The sequence below is a fragment of the Tenrec ecaudatus genome, chromosome 17 (genome assembly GCF_050624435.1).
Source record: "Tenrec ecaudatus isolate mTenEca1 chromosome 17, mTenEca1.hap1, whole genome shotgun sequence".
NCBI lineage: Eukaryota > Metazoa > Chordata > Mammalia > Afrosoricida > Tenrecidae > Tenrec > Tenrec ecaudatus.
In genome coordinates, this window is record NC_134546.1 from 28,026,492 (window position 1) to 28,039,198 (window position 12,707).

At 49.4% G+C, this 12,707-nt stretch overlaps 1 protein-coding gene across 6 annotated transcripts in view; it reads left to right on the top strand.

Moving 5' to 3' along the window:
- Window positions 1–12,707, top strand: part of CRIM1 (cysteine rich transmembrane BMP regulator 1) — a 228,893-nt gene that overhangs the window by 180,822 nt on the left and 35,364 nt on the right. For 5 of the 6 annotated variants that reach the window (XM_075535936.1, XM_075535932.1, XM_075535933.1 and 2 more), the window contains 4 exons: window positions 1,981–2,137; window positions 3,635–3,756; window positions 4,959–5,168; window positions 9,058–9,273. In XM_075535936.1, the coding sequence (XP_075392051.1) occupies window positions 1,981–2,137; window positions 3,635–3,756; window positions 4,959–5,168; window positions 9,058–9,273 (705 nt within the window). The remainder of the gene's footprint in view (window positions 1–1,980; window positions 2,138–3,634; window positions 3,757–4,958; window positions 5,169–9,057; window positions 9,274–12,707) is intronic. The other variant, XM_075535934.1, reaches the window with a different exon arrangement.

Here is a 12,707-nt window from a genome sequence, read left to right on the forward strand (position 1 = left end):
GCACCAAGGAATCTCAGAGTGCGGAGTTTCCAGGAATCTGGTTTCTGGGGTGCTGACTCTGGGATGTTCCTGAGTGTTTTTAACCTGTCAGTTCCCCAACATAATCCTCTGAGCATCATGACTTAAAAAGGTATCCAAGAGGGACTGGGTTCACAACAAGGTGTCCTACCGATGGACATCTTCTCCCTCACTCCTCATTCCTTCAGTAACCGGAAAGAGATGAAAAATGATGACCTTTCAAGTCAGATAATTACAAATTTTTTAATGGGCCATTTTAAATTTCACTTTTAAGGATACAAATTAGTAATCAGTAGCATCACAGTGTGATAAAGACCCATGAGGTTATATTAAATATGTGCAATGAAAGGTTTATGATAATGACAAAGTAGAAAAGTACACCATGAATCAGTTTCCTTTTTAAAAGAGAGCAAATTACATATTCAAGTATTGCCAGCTTGGATTCACAAAAAAAATGCTATCCTAAGATATATATGTGACACAGAAACTCATCCACGTATTAACTACAGTTACGGTTCAGTTTCAGATTGTAAGAGTTACGTGAGGCAGGGTCAAGTGTGTTCTGGTTTTCCTAATACTGTTTGCATTATTTATGGTATCTTTGCCTAAAGGATAAGAAAATACTATTAGAGCTCATTTACTATTCCAACAGTAATGGTGTTCACGCCCTAGCTTACCAGTCCATGCAGGACAGTGAGCACACGTTACTGTAGCTCATCACCTTATCGGCTCCTCACCTTCTTTACACTTGGTGTTGTCATTCCAGTGGTGCATTTAATGCAGACACATCTCAGCTTCTCCTTAACAGTTTTATATCCTCTAATACCATTAAGTCCTCTATCGCCCCCACTGAAAATCATTTTAGCAGACTTGTAGTACACGAATGTCTCCACTGCTGCCTTTCCCAGCCCCATTGCCCCTCTCCTTCTTTCCCTTTGTAAAATGAGTTATGGCTGACTAACAGAGCACGGCTCTACATCACTCACTCCAGATCCTGCCAACAGGGGACACTTTGAACATTTTGAACAGTGGAGAGTTAAACATTAATCTGGATATTCCTTTGACACATACATTCTTTAGTCAATTCAGTACCAGCATCCAGATCCTCGGATGGTTGTCGGCACGCCGGGAAAAAATACCTAACGGAACCCTTCTATCATGCTGCGGAGATGAACCTTTGAAAGCAGGGATGGGAGCCGTTTCTGCCAAAGGCCATTTGGATATATATATAACATTATTTATGGGCCATACAAAATCATCATCTGAAAAATTGGTCTGCTAATTAGCCTGGTCAAACATTTAATCATCTCACTCTAATGTGAGGGCTGGAAATGCTTCCTTTTGGTGAGGTGGGTGGTGGTAGCTGGTATTGATGATTTCTCGGGCCTTACACAGCCCCTGGGCCAGACTGTCCCACCCTTGTTTCAAAGGAAGGAGTTAAAAGATCCCTCATGTGGCGTGTAATGCGCCGTGTTCTATGATGATATCGAACACCGGTCAGAGTACACATGTGACGCTTTAACCTATGTCACAATAGCATGCAATCAAAACAACATATGTGATGACATCTGGTGTTGCGTACGTTCCTCATTCTCATGTTTTAACAATGTGCCCATCATTCGTGAGAGGTGACTGATAAAAAGCAAATTGCGTGCACCACCCCACATCCCTCAACGAGTTAAACTTTAGCAGTACCTCAAATGGTAGTCATCAGCAGCCTCTTCTTCAAGTACTGGGTTCGCGCATACTTAAGAAGTCTGTGTTTCGAAGCTGGGCTGCATTCTGTACCGGAAACACCGAGCCGTGTCGTGCTCCCCACCCGATAGCAGGATCTGTGGATCGTAGCCACTGCAATGCTGCAGCGGCACTCGGCCTTTTTCAGCTCTGTGCGCTTCTCTACGAAGCAGAGTGCTGCGTTCCCGGCATTGCTCTGAGAAACATGCTGTGCGTGTCTCTTTGCAGGGCAGGAGCTGTGCATCAGCCTCAAGCAAGGGTGTACCTTGGATTGTCCCTTTGGGTTCCAAACTGATGCCCACAACTGTGAGATCTGCCTGTGCCGCCCACGGCCAAAGAAGTGCAAACCCGTGATCTGTGACAAGCATTGTCCATCGGGATACCTGTAAGTGCGCCCTGCTCCTAACAGCCTATACCTCGGGTAGCTGTCTTCATGTCTTTGCCATGTCCATTGGTGTTAGATTATTGAGAAAGCAGGGAAGGATTATATCTCCAAAGGTAAAGATCAGGTTCCCACTTGAAAACGAGGAGAGCCTTGTTATGACTGTGCGCTGGGGGCCCTGTTCTGGGGGACTTCCCGTATCAAAGGACTTCCCGTTGGACAAGGCAAGGGGAAACAGCGCGGCTATGAGGTCCTAAACTCACTGCCATGAGCGGGCCCCTGTGGGTGTCCGACACTGTAAGTGTTGACGGGAGGAGGAAGCCCATTCTTCTTCCTTGGAGGCGCTGGCAGTTCTGAAGTCCCCACTGTGGGGATTGCGCACGGCGTATAACCATGCTCAGCCAGGGCCCTTACTGTGCTGTGGCTTCCCAGTGGCTACTTTGTGCACATTCATTTCTACTGTAAAATCATGTGACAGCCAGTCATGGGCACCACAGAGCACCCTTCCGTTATCCTGCCTGCTACCAGGCAGCACCGTTTCTTCATGGAGCCATACGTTTTTATAAATGTCCTTAGAGATATGAACCCTGATTTGCATTTGATATTGAATCAAACTCTAGAGCCACCTAGATCATAGGTTTCCAAACCTTTTCTAGTTTAAAAAGAAATTAAGCCCCTGACAATGAAAAACTTTTATTCTAAAGCTCATAATCAAGGATTAAGTGTACGCATCTTTTCTACGTAGATCTTAGCCCCACATCAAACCCACCCGGCATCAAGTCCGTTCAGACTTAGATCGACCCTTCTTCAGGTGCCCGAGACTGTCGGTCTCTGCAGGAGAAAACCGTCTCATCCTTCTGCCCAGGGGAGCAGATGGATTTGAAGTACCAATCTTGTGATTAGCAGTTCAGTGCTACCAGGGCTCCTTGATGAACTAATTACTGATCTTCAGATAACGGAATGTGCCACGGCTTTTTTTTTTTAATGTAGCCTTCCTGGATCTGTGGTTCTTTACCGTCCCGTCTTCCCTGAGGTGGGGAGCTCTCTGCCATTACTCCGCTGTGCCGGAGCATGTGGTCCCTGAGGAAGCACCGTGCCCTTTGCCTCCGGTGCGTCTCAGCGCTGACCAGCTGCACGTCCATCATCTTATTCATGGAGCAACACCGTCTGGGCTTTTAATATACATGTATATATTTAACATACACCGTGACCCCACTTTTCCTAATTAACTCAGCTCTCCTGTCATTAAGATTCTGATGGTCAATCCCAGGAGCATGCACATGCTTGTGTGATTCTCGACCTTGGTCGTGGTCATGTGTGGTCACGGCCACGGGGAGCTAATTACTCTTCACTCCAGGATCTGAGGGCAAGTCTCTGAGAGCAAGGATCGAAACGTTGTGCGTAATAGCAATACCACCTCAGTGACCCTGGGCCTGAGCACCTGAGCACCATTTGAGACGTGCTGATTTTCTGACCTCTGACAAACTTTTAATTACCCAGGAAGAATAAGCACGGCTGTGACATCTGCCGCTGCAGGAAGTGTCCGGAGCCCCCATGCAGTAAAGTCTGCCCCTTGGGTTTCCAGCAGGACAGTCACGGCTGTGTTCTCTGCAAGTGCAGAGGTAAGTGCTCGCGCACGGCCCTCCCCCTCCGAGGCAAGCAGAGCTGCGCAGAGAGAGGGCAGACGCACTTGGTGGAAATGAAGCCATTGCCGTGATTGCTTCCCTCTCTGCCACAAACGCCACTCCCTGTGGGGCCATCCCCCCCCCCCCCCCGACTCCGTTTTCCTTTCATCTTAATGGACTAAAAGCTGAGGCGAGAATTTAAAGTGAGCCTGGCAGGCCCAAGCACATTGGCCAAATTAATCATCTTCTGGGCACTCTGGTGTTATTTGTGCCAGGGACTTTAGTCTCCATGGAGTCTCGCACAGCTCAGGATTTGAGTCATGCAAGCAATACAGCCACGATCCCCTTTTCAAAGGTCTGGAGGGATAAGTGTGCCACTCAAATCCATGCCTGGGTGCTCTAGTAACACGGTTTGCCGTGAGAATCAAGGCTTGTGCCGGGTACGCGTTTTGCTCAGGAGGCCCATGTCTGCCCAACGGCGCCACGCTGTGTGAGCAGGAGTCCTGAGTGCCCCTGTTGCCTGGCCTTCCTGCCCCGGGGCGAGCCTGATGGCATGTGAGCATGCGCCCGCTGTGTTCTGCGCATCCCCTGTCTCCTGGTCCAGTTTGTTTTTGTTCCCACTGTGCCCCACAGAGGAAGCTGTCAAAGCGCCCTAAAGCTTGCTCTGTGTGTGTGCAAAGTGAGAAAGTCACCGCCCTTAAGGTTTGGCTTTGTAGTTGTTTGTTCGTTAGTTTTTTAAGAGGACAGAGTAAACACAAATCGAATCATTACTTCATTTGTTCTGAAAAGCCAAACCCAGGTTCCAAAAGGCCTACGGTCCCTCTTTGGGTAAACCTTCTAGAATGGTCATTCTGTATATGTTAAACATATGTCTGTAGTGTGGCACGTGCCTGTGTTCCAGAGTCAGCACTCACTTACCGTTTAACCTTGGCACAGGTGGGAGTGGGGGAAGGGGGGGGCTGGCTGGAAGAAGTGAAAAGCAACTTTAACTCCACCCAGAGGAGAGACATTTTTGCAGTGTCTTCTGTGTATTCTCTGATGCTTACCAGACTGATGCTTCCCGGGAGCGTCTCTCGTGTCACCACTGTCCCTTGTAGCATGCCTTTGGGTGGCTCCGTGCCACCACCTGTCAGGACCCCGTGGGCTGTTTACCCTGTGCAGTAGCTGCTGCTTTACCAGGCTGCCTTCTGTCTGTCCAGAGGTCCCTGCTTCCGCCGGGCCACCTGTCCTGTCAGGCACATGTCTGTCCATGGATGGCCATCATCATAAAAATGAGGAGAGCTGGCATGACGGGTGCCGGGAGTGCTACTGTCACAATGGACGGGAAATGTGTGCCCTGATCACCTGCTCGGTGCCAGCCTGTGGCAACCCCACCATTCATCCTGGACAGTGCTGCCCGTCATGTTCAGGTAAAAGCTGGTCGCCACCTGTGTGCTCCGTAGCAAATGACTTCTGCCTTGCAGGACCAAGTACGCGTCTGTGGCGCTGGGTCAATCGCAGGGGCGGTCCCTGCATCCCTTGACCACTGTCCCGTGGTTGTTCACCACAGGTGCTAACAACTGCCGGGCACAATAGCGGCAGTCGAAGACCAGCCCAGGTTCCCGAGTGCCTCCTGAAAGCGCTGTCCTCCTCATTTTTGTATGATCTCTTTCCGTGTCTTGGTTGCCTGGACGACATTTTCCCATTGCACTCTGTGGGTTCTCTGGGCTGACATGCTTAAAGGAGAGCTGGCCGTCTCACCTGGAGTGTTCTGAAGACTGGGTTTGGGAGTTAGTGCTGGGAGAGAGGATGCTCTGCTCGCCAGGTGAGCTGATGAGCGATGCAGTGTTACTTCAGAGGCAGGGAAGTATGGCAGGCAGCAGTCCTGGTGGCTGTGGGGCACTTTTGCCAAACTTTAGAATAACCAAATACCGGGACCATTTAAAATCAAAATAATGGTAATCAAGATAAGTTATTAGGAGGGCATAACAGAGACAGGGCTTTGAATTGCACATTTCCGTTGCAGCTATTTTGATAATCATGCCTCCTTTAATCGTGGCTCCTCAAGTGCCTGTCATCCAAAGGACTCACCATCGCTATTTGTCGGTGAGGGGACTTCAGAAGGCACAAGGGAAAATTTCATCAGCTGTTCATCCCATTTGTCCACGCACTTTTTGAAACTTCCTCCCATTAGCCCTCTGTCTGTGCAGGACCCGTAGGCCATTGTTGATTTTGAAAAAGGAATACAGAAAGATGAGCTAGCCGTTGTTAGTTCCTGTCGAGCGGGTTCTGGCTCCTGGAGAGCCCGTGGTGCTGAGTCGAACCGCTCCGTGCGGTGTTCGGGCCTATGGCCTTTCAGAAGCAGATCGCCCGGCCTGTCTGGTGCAGTGCCTCTGGGTAGGTTCCAACCAAGAGGCCAGTGCGTTCATAGCCAAGCTCTGAACTCTGCACCGTCCTGGAACTTCTTAACTACCTTACCCCAAATGAAACAGGATGTCAGCTGGAAGGGAGCCGTGACGTCTGCTGGTCCTCGAACTGTGGCTCTAACTGTATTGCCGGGCGTTGGAGTGTCGCTGACTTTTCCCCATCCTGGTCATGTGTCTGTGTGCACGTCAGCCTGTATCGAGGCTACAGCCAGACCTGATCTTTCTGCAGTAAAGCAGACCAGCCTGAGAGAGAAGGTGGCTCATGCTGGGCAGAGCTTTCGGGTGTAGCCAAGGGACCCATGACCTCTGAGTCCCTGTCAGCACCTAGATACCACACACTCAGTAAGTTGCAATCTAACTGACAGAGAGTGGTCTCCGGGCCTTGTGCTTTCTGTTTCTCTTCTACATCATTCTCCTTCAGTTGCCTGTGCTCTACCCCCAAAGTCTTTCCTTTTTCACTGATTCCACCAGTGAAATGTGTAACACCAATAACATCCCCTGCAGTGGAAGATCAATGAGAAGTTAATGAGACAGAACTCTGTGTTGACCCTTCAGAGAAAGGAAAGTCATCTGTTCTCCCAGAGACCCCATGTTTTAATTGCAGATGTGAGTGTGACAGAGTGGACAGCGCCAGGGCTCTGCCAAGCATGGAAGTCGCTGGAGAAGCCTGCGAGGCAAATAGGCTGGGTGATTGCAAGAGGCCACTGAGAATGGCTCATTCATTGAAGAGCCATAAGTCAGCAGAACTATTTTGTCCTCCCTCAGATGCAGTGTTCACATGTGTGCACTCGGCATCGTTGAAGTGTTATTGTGGGTGTGTGAATATCAAGGTATGCGTGTCCATAAGCACATATGTGTTTGTGGGTGAGTGTGTGTGTGTGTGTGTGTGTGTGCGCTCCCCCCCAAATGCTTATGGGCTCTCTTGGCCAGAGAGCGGGCAGCTGAGAGTCATTTATGGACTCCTACTTTGAAGAGTATGTTTGCCCTTCTTCCTTCCAAATGTCAGATGATGCTCTGCTTGTCATCCAGGGATAAATAGCAAGCCCTGAGGTTCTGTCCCAGACAAGACCCCACTGCCTTGCAGTGGATTCTGACGTGTAGCGTCCCTATGGGTCAGGGTAGAACTGCTCCGTAGAGTTGTCCAGAGTGGAAATCTTTACAGCGTGGACCACCAGATCTCTCCTCCCTCTGAGAGACAAGCTGTTGGGTTCAAACAGCCAACCTTTCCCCAAGCAGCCAAATGCTTAACCGCCGTGCCTCCAGAGCCCCTTGGATGGTACTGGAAGATGCCTTCCCTCGCTGCTCTTTTGTACGACCCGCCCATGTCCTTTGCTTTGTTTGGAGGGGTCTTTGTTTCGGTCTTCAGTCTCTCTCCCTCTCCTTCACTCACATGGTAAAGCAAAGGGGCTCACAGGATCAGCACACCTGGAGGCACCCTTTGCCTTTCTTCCTTCTCTGCCCCCAGCCCTGCCTGTTAGCGTTTGGAGCAGTCTCTGGGAAAGTAGCCTTCTGAGAAGGGCAGGAGTTGGTGAGCCTCTCTGGGGTATGGCCTTTTGAAAAGCAGTATAGGGGTCTTTTGCCAACATTATTTTATCAGTCCCCTTGGCACACTATTTTGCTTTCTCTGTCAACTACAGAAGATGCTCCTTTGCCATCCTAACTGCAGCTCAGTTTTCATTCTAAGGATTTCCCTCGCTGCTGCCCGTATTCTCGAAGGTTGGGTCCTGTTGCTTGGGACTGGAAGCATTCGCTGATGCCGGTTTTCTGTGATGTGCGCACTTAGCGGAGTGCCCATCTGGACTACTTCTCTCCAGCTAAAGCGGTACAAAAAGTTACTGCCTTCACTGCAGATCAGCCCCAACTGCTTTATCTTGTCGGTATTGCTGCCCTTCCTGCTGATGGCTGCTTTGAAAGAAGCAGCCCGGACGGACTAAGCGTCTCTGCACAGACACGGGCGCTCTCCTGGGGCCCGGCCTCCACTGAGCTCCAGGCGTGAGCTAGCCGCGCTGTCTCCAGCTGTCTCCAGATACTTCTTGGCAGCATCCGGCACTGTCAACGCCTCTTGAAGTGCTTGTTGCATTTGGATTTCAGGAGGATGGTTAACTTCTTCATTCTTCTCATTTCCCCCCGAGCAACCAGGGCGACTCCCAGTACCTTGTGGGGCATTTTCAACACGAAATCCCTTCGGTATCATGACCATCTCTTCCGCCGACCCCACCCAATCACTTCTCCTCCTGAGAAGGAGACCAGCGTTATCATCAGCCTTGCAGCGCTTATCTCTCTTGATGACGAGATTGCCAGGCACATGTTTAGTCTCAGGTGTGGGTTTTCGGAACGTTTGGTTCCGCAGGAGCATGCCTGCTCAGCTCGCTGGCAGCCCGTCTAGGTTGAGGGTGGTGGTGATTTTCAAACCCCAGGGCATATTCCTGAGCATACAGAACCCCCAGAATCGCAGAGATAATGAAGCTGATCGGGTGGATGGAGGTCAGTGGGACTTTGTGTTTAATCTGAAGGCTGTGTTTAATCTGAAGGCGTATTCATGAGCTGAACAACCAGGAGCTCAGTCAGGCCCTCCTCTCCCCTGCCTTTTCTTCCAGTGTGAAGACAGTCCCTGCCGCAGTGTTGACGTTGGGGCCCATGAAATCACACGCGGAAAGCGCTCAGCCTGAGAATTGAACCACCACTAGTGTTCAGTAAATGAGGGCCTCTTAAGAAGTCCCTGTCCTCTCCTCCAGAGTAGGAGGCTCCCTCCTGGTCATTTGTCAGGCCTGGGATATAGGCTTCACTGTTTTCTTGTCCAGAGTAGAATTAGGTACTCCTCAGCTATTCCTCCCCTCTGCCCCGTCAGCAGGCAGCACCAGGTAACCAGCTTTGGTTTTGTGTGCCGCCCCAGATGACTTTGTGGTGCAGAAGCCGGAGCTCAGCACCCCCACCGTTTGCCACGCGCCTGGAGGAGAGTACTTTGTGGAAGGAGAGACGTGGAACATCGACTCCTGCACACAGTGCACCTGCCACAGCGGACGGGTGCTGTGCGAGACGGAGGTGTGCCCGCCGCTGCTCTGCCAGAACCCCTCGCGCACGCAGGACTCCTGCTGCCCGGAGTGTGCAGGTAACCGCCGCTGCGCTCGGGCACAGCGAGAGGAAAGGGGCCGTCACCCTGCAGAGCTGGCAGGCCGAGTGGAGCTCTGCAGGAGACTTGGCCAAACCCAGTAACCAGTAACTCAGGCAGGAGCTCTGGCAGCCTGCCTACTACATCCTTTCCCTTTGATCAACCAGGTTTGCATGCAGTCCGCATGCCCTGCAATGCCTGCACTCGGGGGCGAGAAGGGGACTGTTTCTTGCTCTCAGCATCATTCCCTCAGGCCTACCTGTGCATTGCATGGGCGGGGCATACCAAAGTAGATTTGGTTCCCCTGCATCAGAATTACTATGCATGTGATACTGTGAGCGGGGAAAGCCATCTTTGTCTTTGGTAGATGTGAAGAGTAGTTACGCATAGTGTGTGTGAGACTCTGGAAAATGCAGAGGGGACAAAGGCACTGAGCATGTTCCGCAGAACAGTAGGGCCTAAGGCCCACCTCCTTGAGCCTGCGACCTTGGACACGCTGAGATCCCAGAGTGTACCAGCACTGTGCACACAGGCGACTCTCGCTTGCATGTTTCCATCTCAGGTCATCAGGTCCTACTAGGTAAATTTATGGTCATGAACCAAATATAATAAAAGCTTGTCTGGATCTTAAACAAAAGCTCCTGGTTTTATAGCCAAGGTAACACTCCTAATTGGCACTAGGCTCTCTGGCTCTTTTCCAAAAGATATATAATTTATATAGGGGATTATTTATATTTAATGTTTTATTATAGTCTAATTCCCTATAATTTACATGGGGAATTCATAAGTTAAATTTATTTTAACTGGATTTACTTTGCTGTCCCTTAATCATTTACCTTTTTGACTTAATGAATCAATAACCATTTTTAAATACTATATACTCGTATATAAGCCGAGTTTTTGCGTACATTTTTAATGCAGTTTTTGTGGTAAGTTTAGGTTGCCTCAGCTTATACTCGAGTCTATATGATACATCCTCTTACAGCTCAGTTCCACAGAGCCAGAAACAAACTAACCTTCCGTTGAGTCCATTTAGATTCAGAGCAACTCTGTGGAGGGTTTCTAAGGCTCTCGAGCATTAAGGGAGCAGACAGCCTCATCTTTCTCCTGTTGGAGTGGTTGTGGATTTGAACTGCTGGCTTTACAGTTAGCAGTCCAAGAGGGTCACTAGGTCTAATGGGTCATGACCCCTTTGGGGGTCCAATGACCCTTTCACAGAGGTCGCCCGATTCATAACAGTAGCAAAAGGACATTGATGAAGTAGCAACGAAAATAATTTTATGGTTGGGGGGGTGGTCAACACATTGTAGTGCTTTTTAAGAAAACCGCTGGCTGGCTTATCTAATTGACTGGCCAGAATCTACAGTTCCAAATCCGTCATGGCATCTTGCTGGTAATAATCTTTGCGTTGCCTCCACTGAGCGTGTAGCGATAGCCTCGAGTTTGGCGTTGCCGCATGTCCTGTGCCCCAGATGTAGTGTATCCTCCTACTACAGAACCTCTGGTGCAGCTAGCGGACACCTTAAACCAAGAAGCTTAACTGCTGCAGTATCTTTTCTAAGCTAAGAAATAGTTCGAGTGTATTATGTATATTTGTTAGCATATCCAGTGCCTTTCCTCCACTATGTTTCTTTATCATGATTGATTTCACGCGGTTTCAAGCCCTACTGATGTTTCTCTGTTAACATATCACCCCAACTCTATTCACATGGTCCTGGTAGCAACTGCTTGGAGTGGTCTCTTCACTGAGGATAGCAAAATTACATCCATTAGAAACCATGTTACAAATATTAACAGAATGCCTACATTGAGCCAGGGCATCCCAAGGGTAGTGAAGCCAGATTCAAGTCCTGTCTTATGGACCAGTAATCCAAAGCAAGAGCCAGAATATCCCTCCACTAGATCAGTCATGATAGCATGGGATGAGTGTCTAAGAGGGAGGATTTGTGAGAGCTTGTGACACGTACACTGGGAGGTGATTCAGGTGAGGATGAGGGAGGGGACATCTCCACAGCCATTGGCCCCAATCCATTCACAGGATGTTGGGCTGCATCCAGAGGTCCGTGAAGATAGACTCCTGAAGATGCTCACTAAGGGGTGATTTCTCAGGTGCAGGAGTCTCCCTGGGCCTGGGCAGAGGCACTGCATGCTCCAGCAGCGAGGGGTCTAGGGTGCCCTCTCTCTCCCTTTAGCACAAGAGCAAGTGCCCCTTGTGAGGCTGCCTTTGCGTTCTCATTGTGAACTAAAGCCTGGGTGACTTTTTTTAAGCATGTGACAAACGATGCTTCAGTGACAGGCCTCATCCTTAAACGTTAGGACTGTGTGTTTTGTATATATCAGTATTCAGAAGAATGCTTATATGAGTAAACATATAATAACACATATCTAGAATTGATATTATAAAATGAGTTACTCAACCCATGACTGATGGTTTTGAACTTCCCCTTCATAGTTACAGTGCAGCAATGAAAAGATTTTAAAGACCTTAAAAGACAGACCATCATCATCTCCACATCACAGTGAATTTCACCAGTCGCATTGGTAACTGGTGTGCGACCCGGTGAGAAGCAGATTAGCGCATGCTCTCCTGATCCTTGCGTTCTAAAACAGGCACAGAGGTGGCGCAGAAGGGCAGCTTCTTGAAAGCCATGCCGCTCCAAGTGCTGGCGTCTCCTAGGATGTCTTGTCACACTGTCTCTTCTTCAACTCTCCCTTTCCCTGGCCTTGCTTAGGGCAAGGTATCAGAGGGTCAGACATGTGCAAACCAAACCAAATGCCCTTGAGTCACTTCTGAAGAATGGAGTGGAATTGCCCCATGGGTTTCCAAGACCGTAACTCTATGGGACTAGAAAGCCTCATCTTTCTCCTAAGCAGTGGTTAGTAGTTTTGAACTGCTGTCCTTACAGTTAGCAGCCCAATGTGTAGCCAGGTTTACCACCAGAGCACCCTCAAACTGATAAAAATAACTTTTTCATAAAGCCAGATTGAGAATTCCTGCAAGTAAAGCTATTTCATTGTTTATTTCCTGGTAGGGGCAGGGGCAGGGAATAAAGAGAGCAGAGGAGCTCGGAAAGAAAAAGGATGAGTGAGCAATAGCAAAAGAAACGGTTAGGTGAGAATAGACGTGTGAAAGCAGGAGTATTAAAAGGTAGAGATCTGAAGCAGAAAAAGTGGAAAGAGGCACAAAGAAGGGACCAGATGGCATTTCAGCCCCTGGCTGATAAAGTAAGGCTGCGACCCTGGATCTCAGCTTTAACGCGCTCTCCCTCCCTCGGTGCCAACACATCCCACCGTCCGCTGGGCTGTGTCCGAGCGTCGGGAAGAAGAGGATCCCAGGCTGTAGGCCAGTGGTTCTCAACCTTCCCAATGCTGTGACCCTTTTCATACAGTTCCTCATGTTGTGACCCCTCAACCATAAAATTATCTTCATTGCT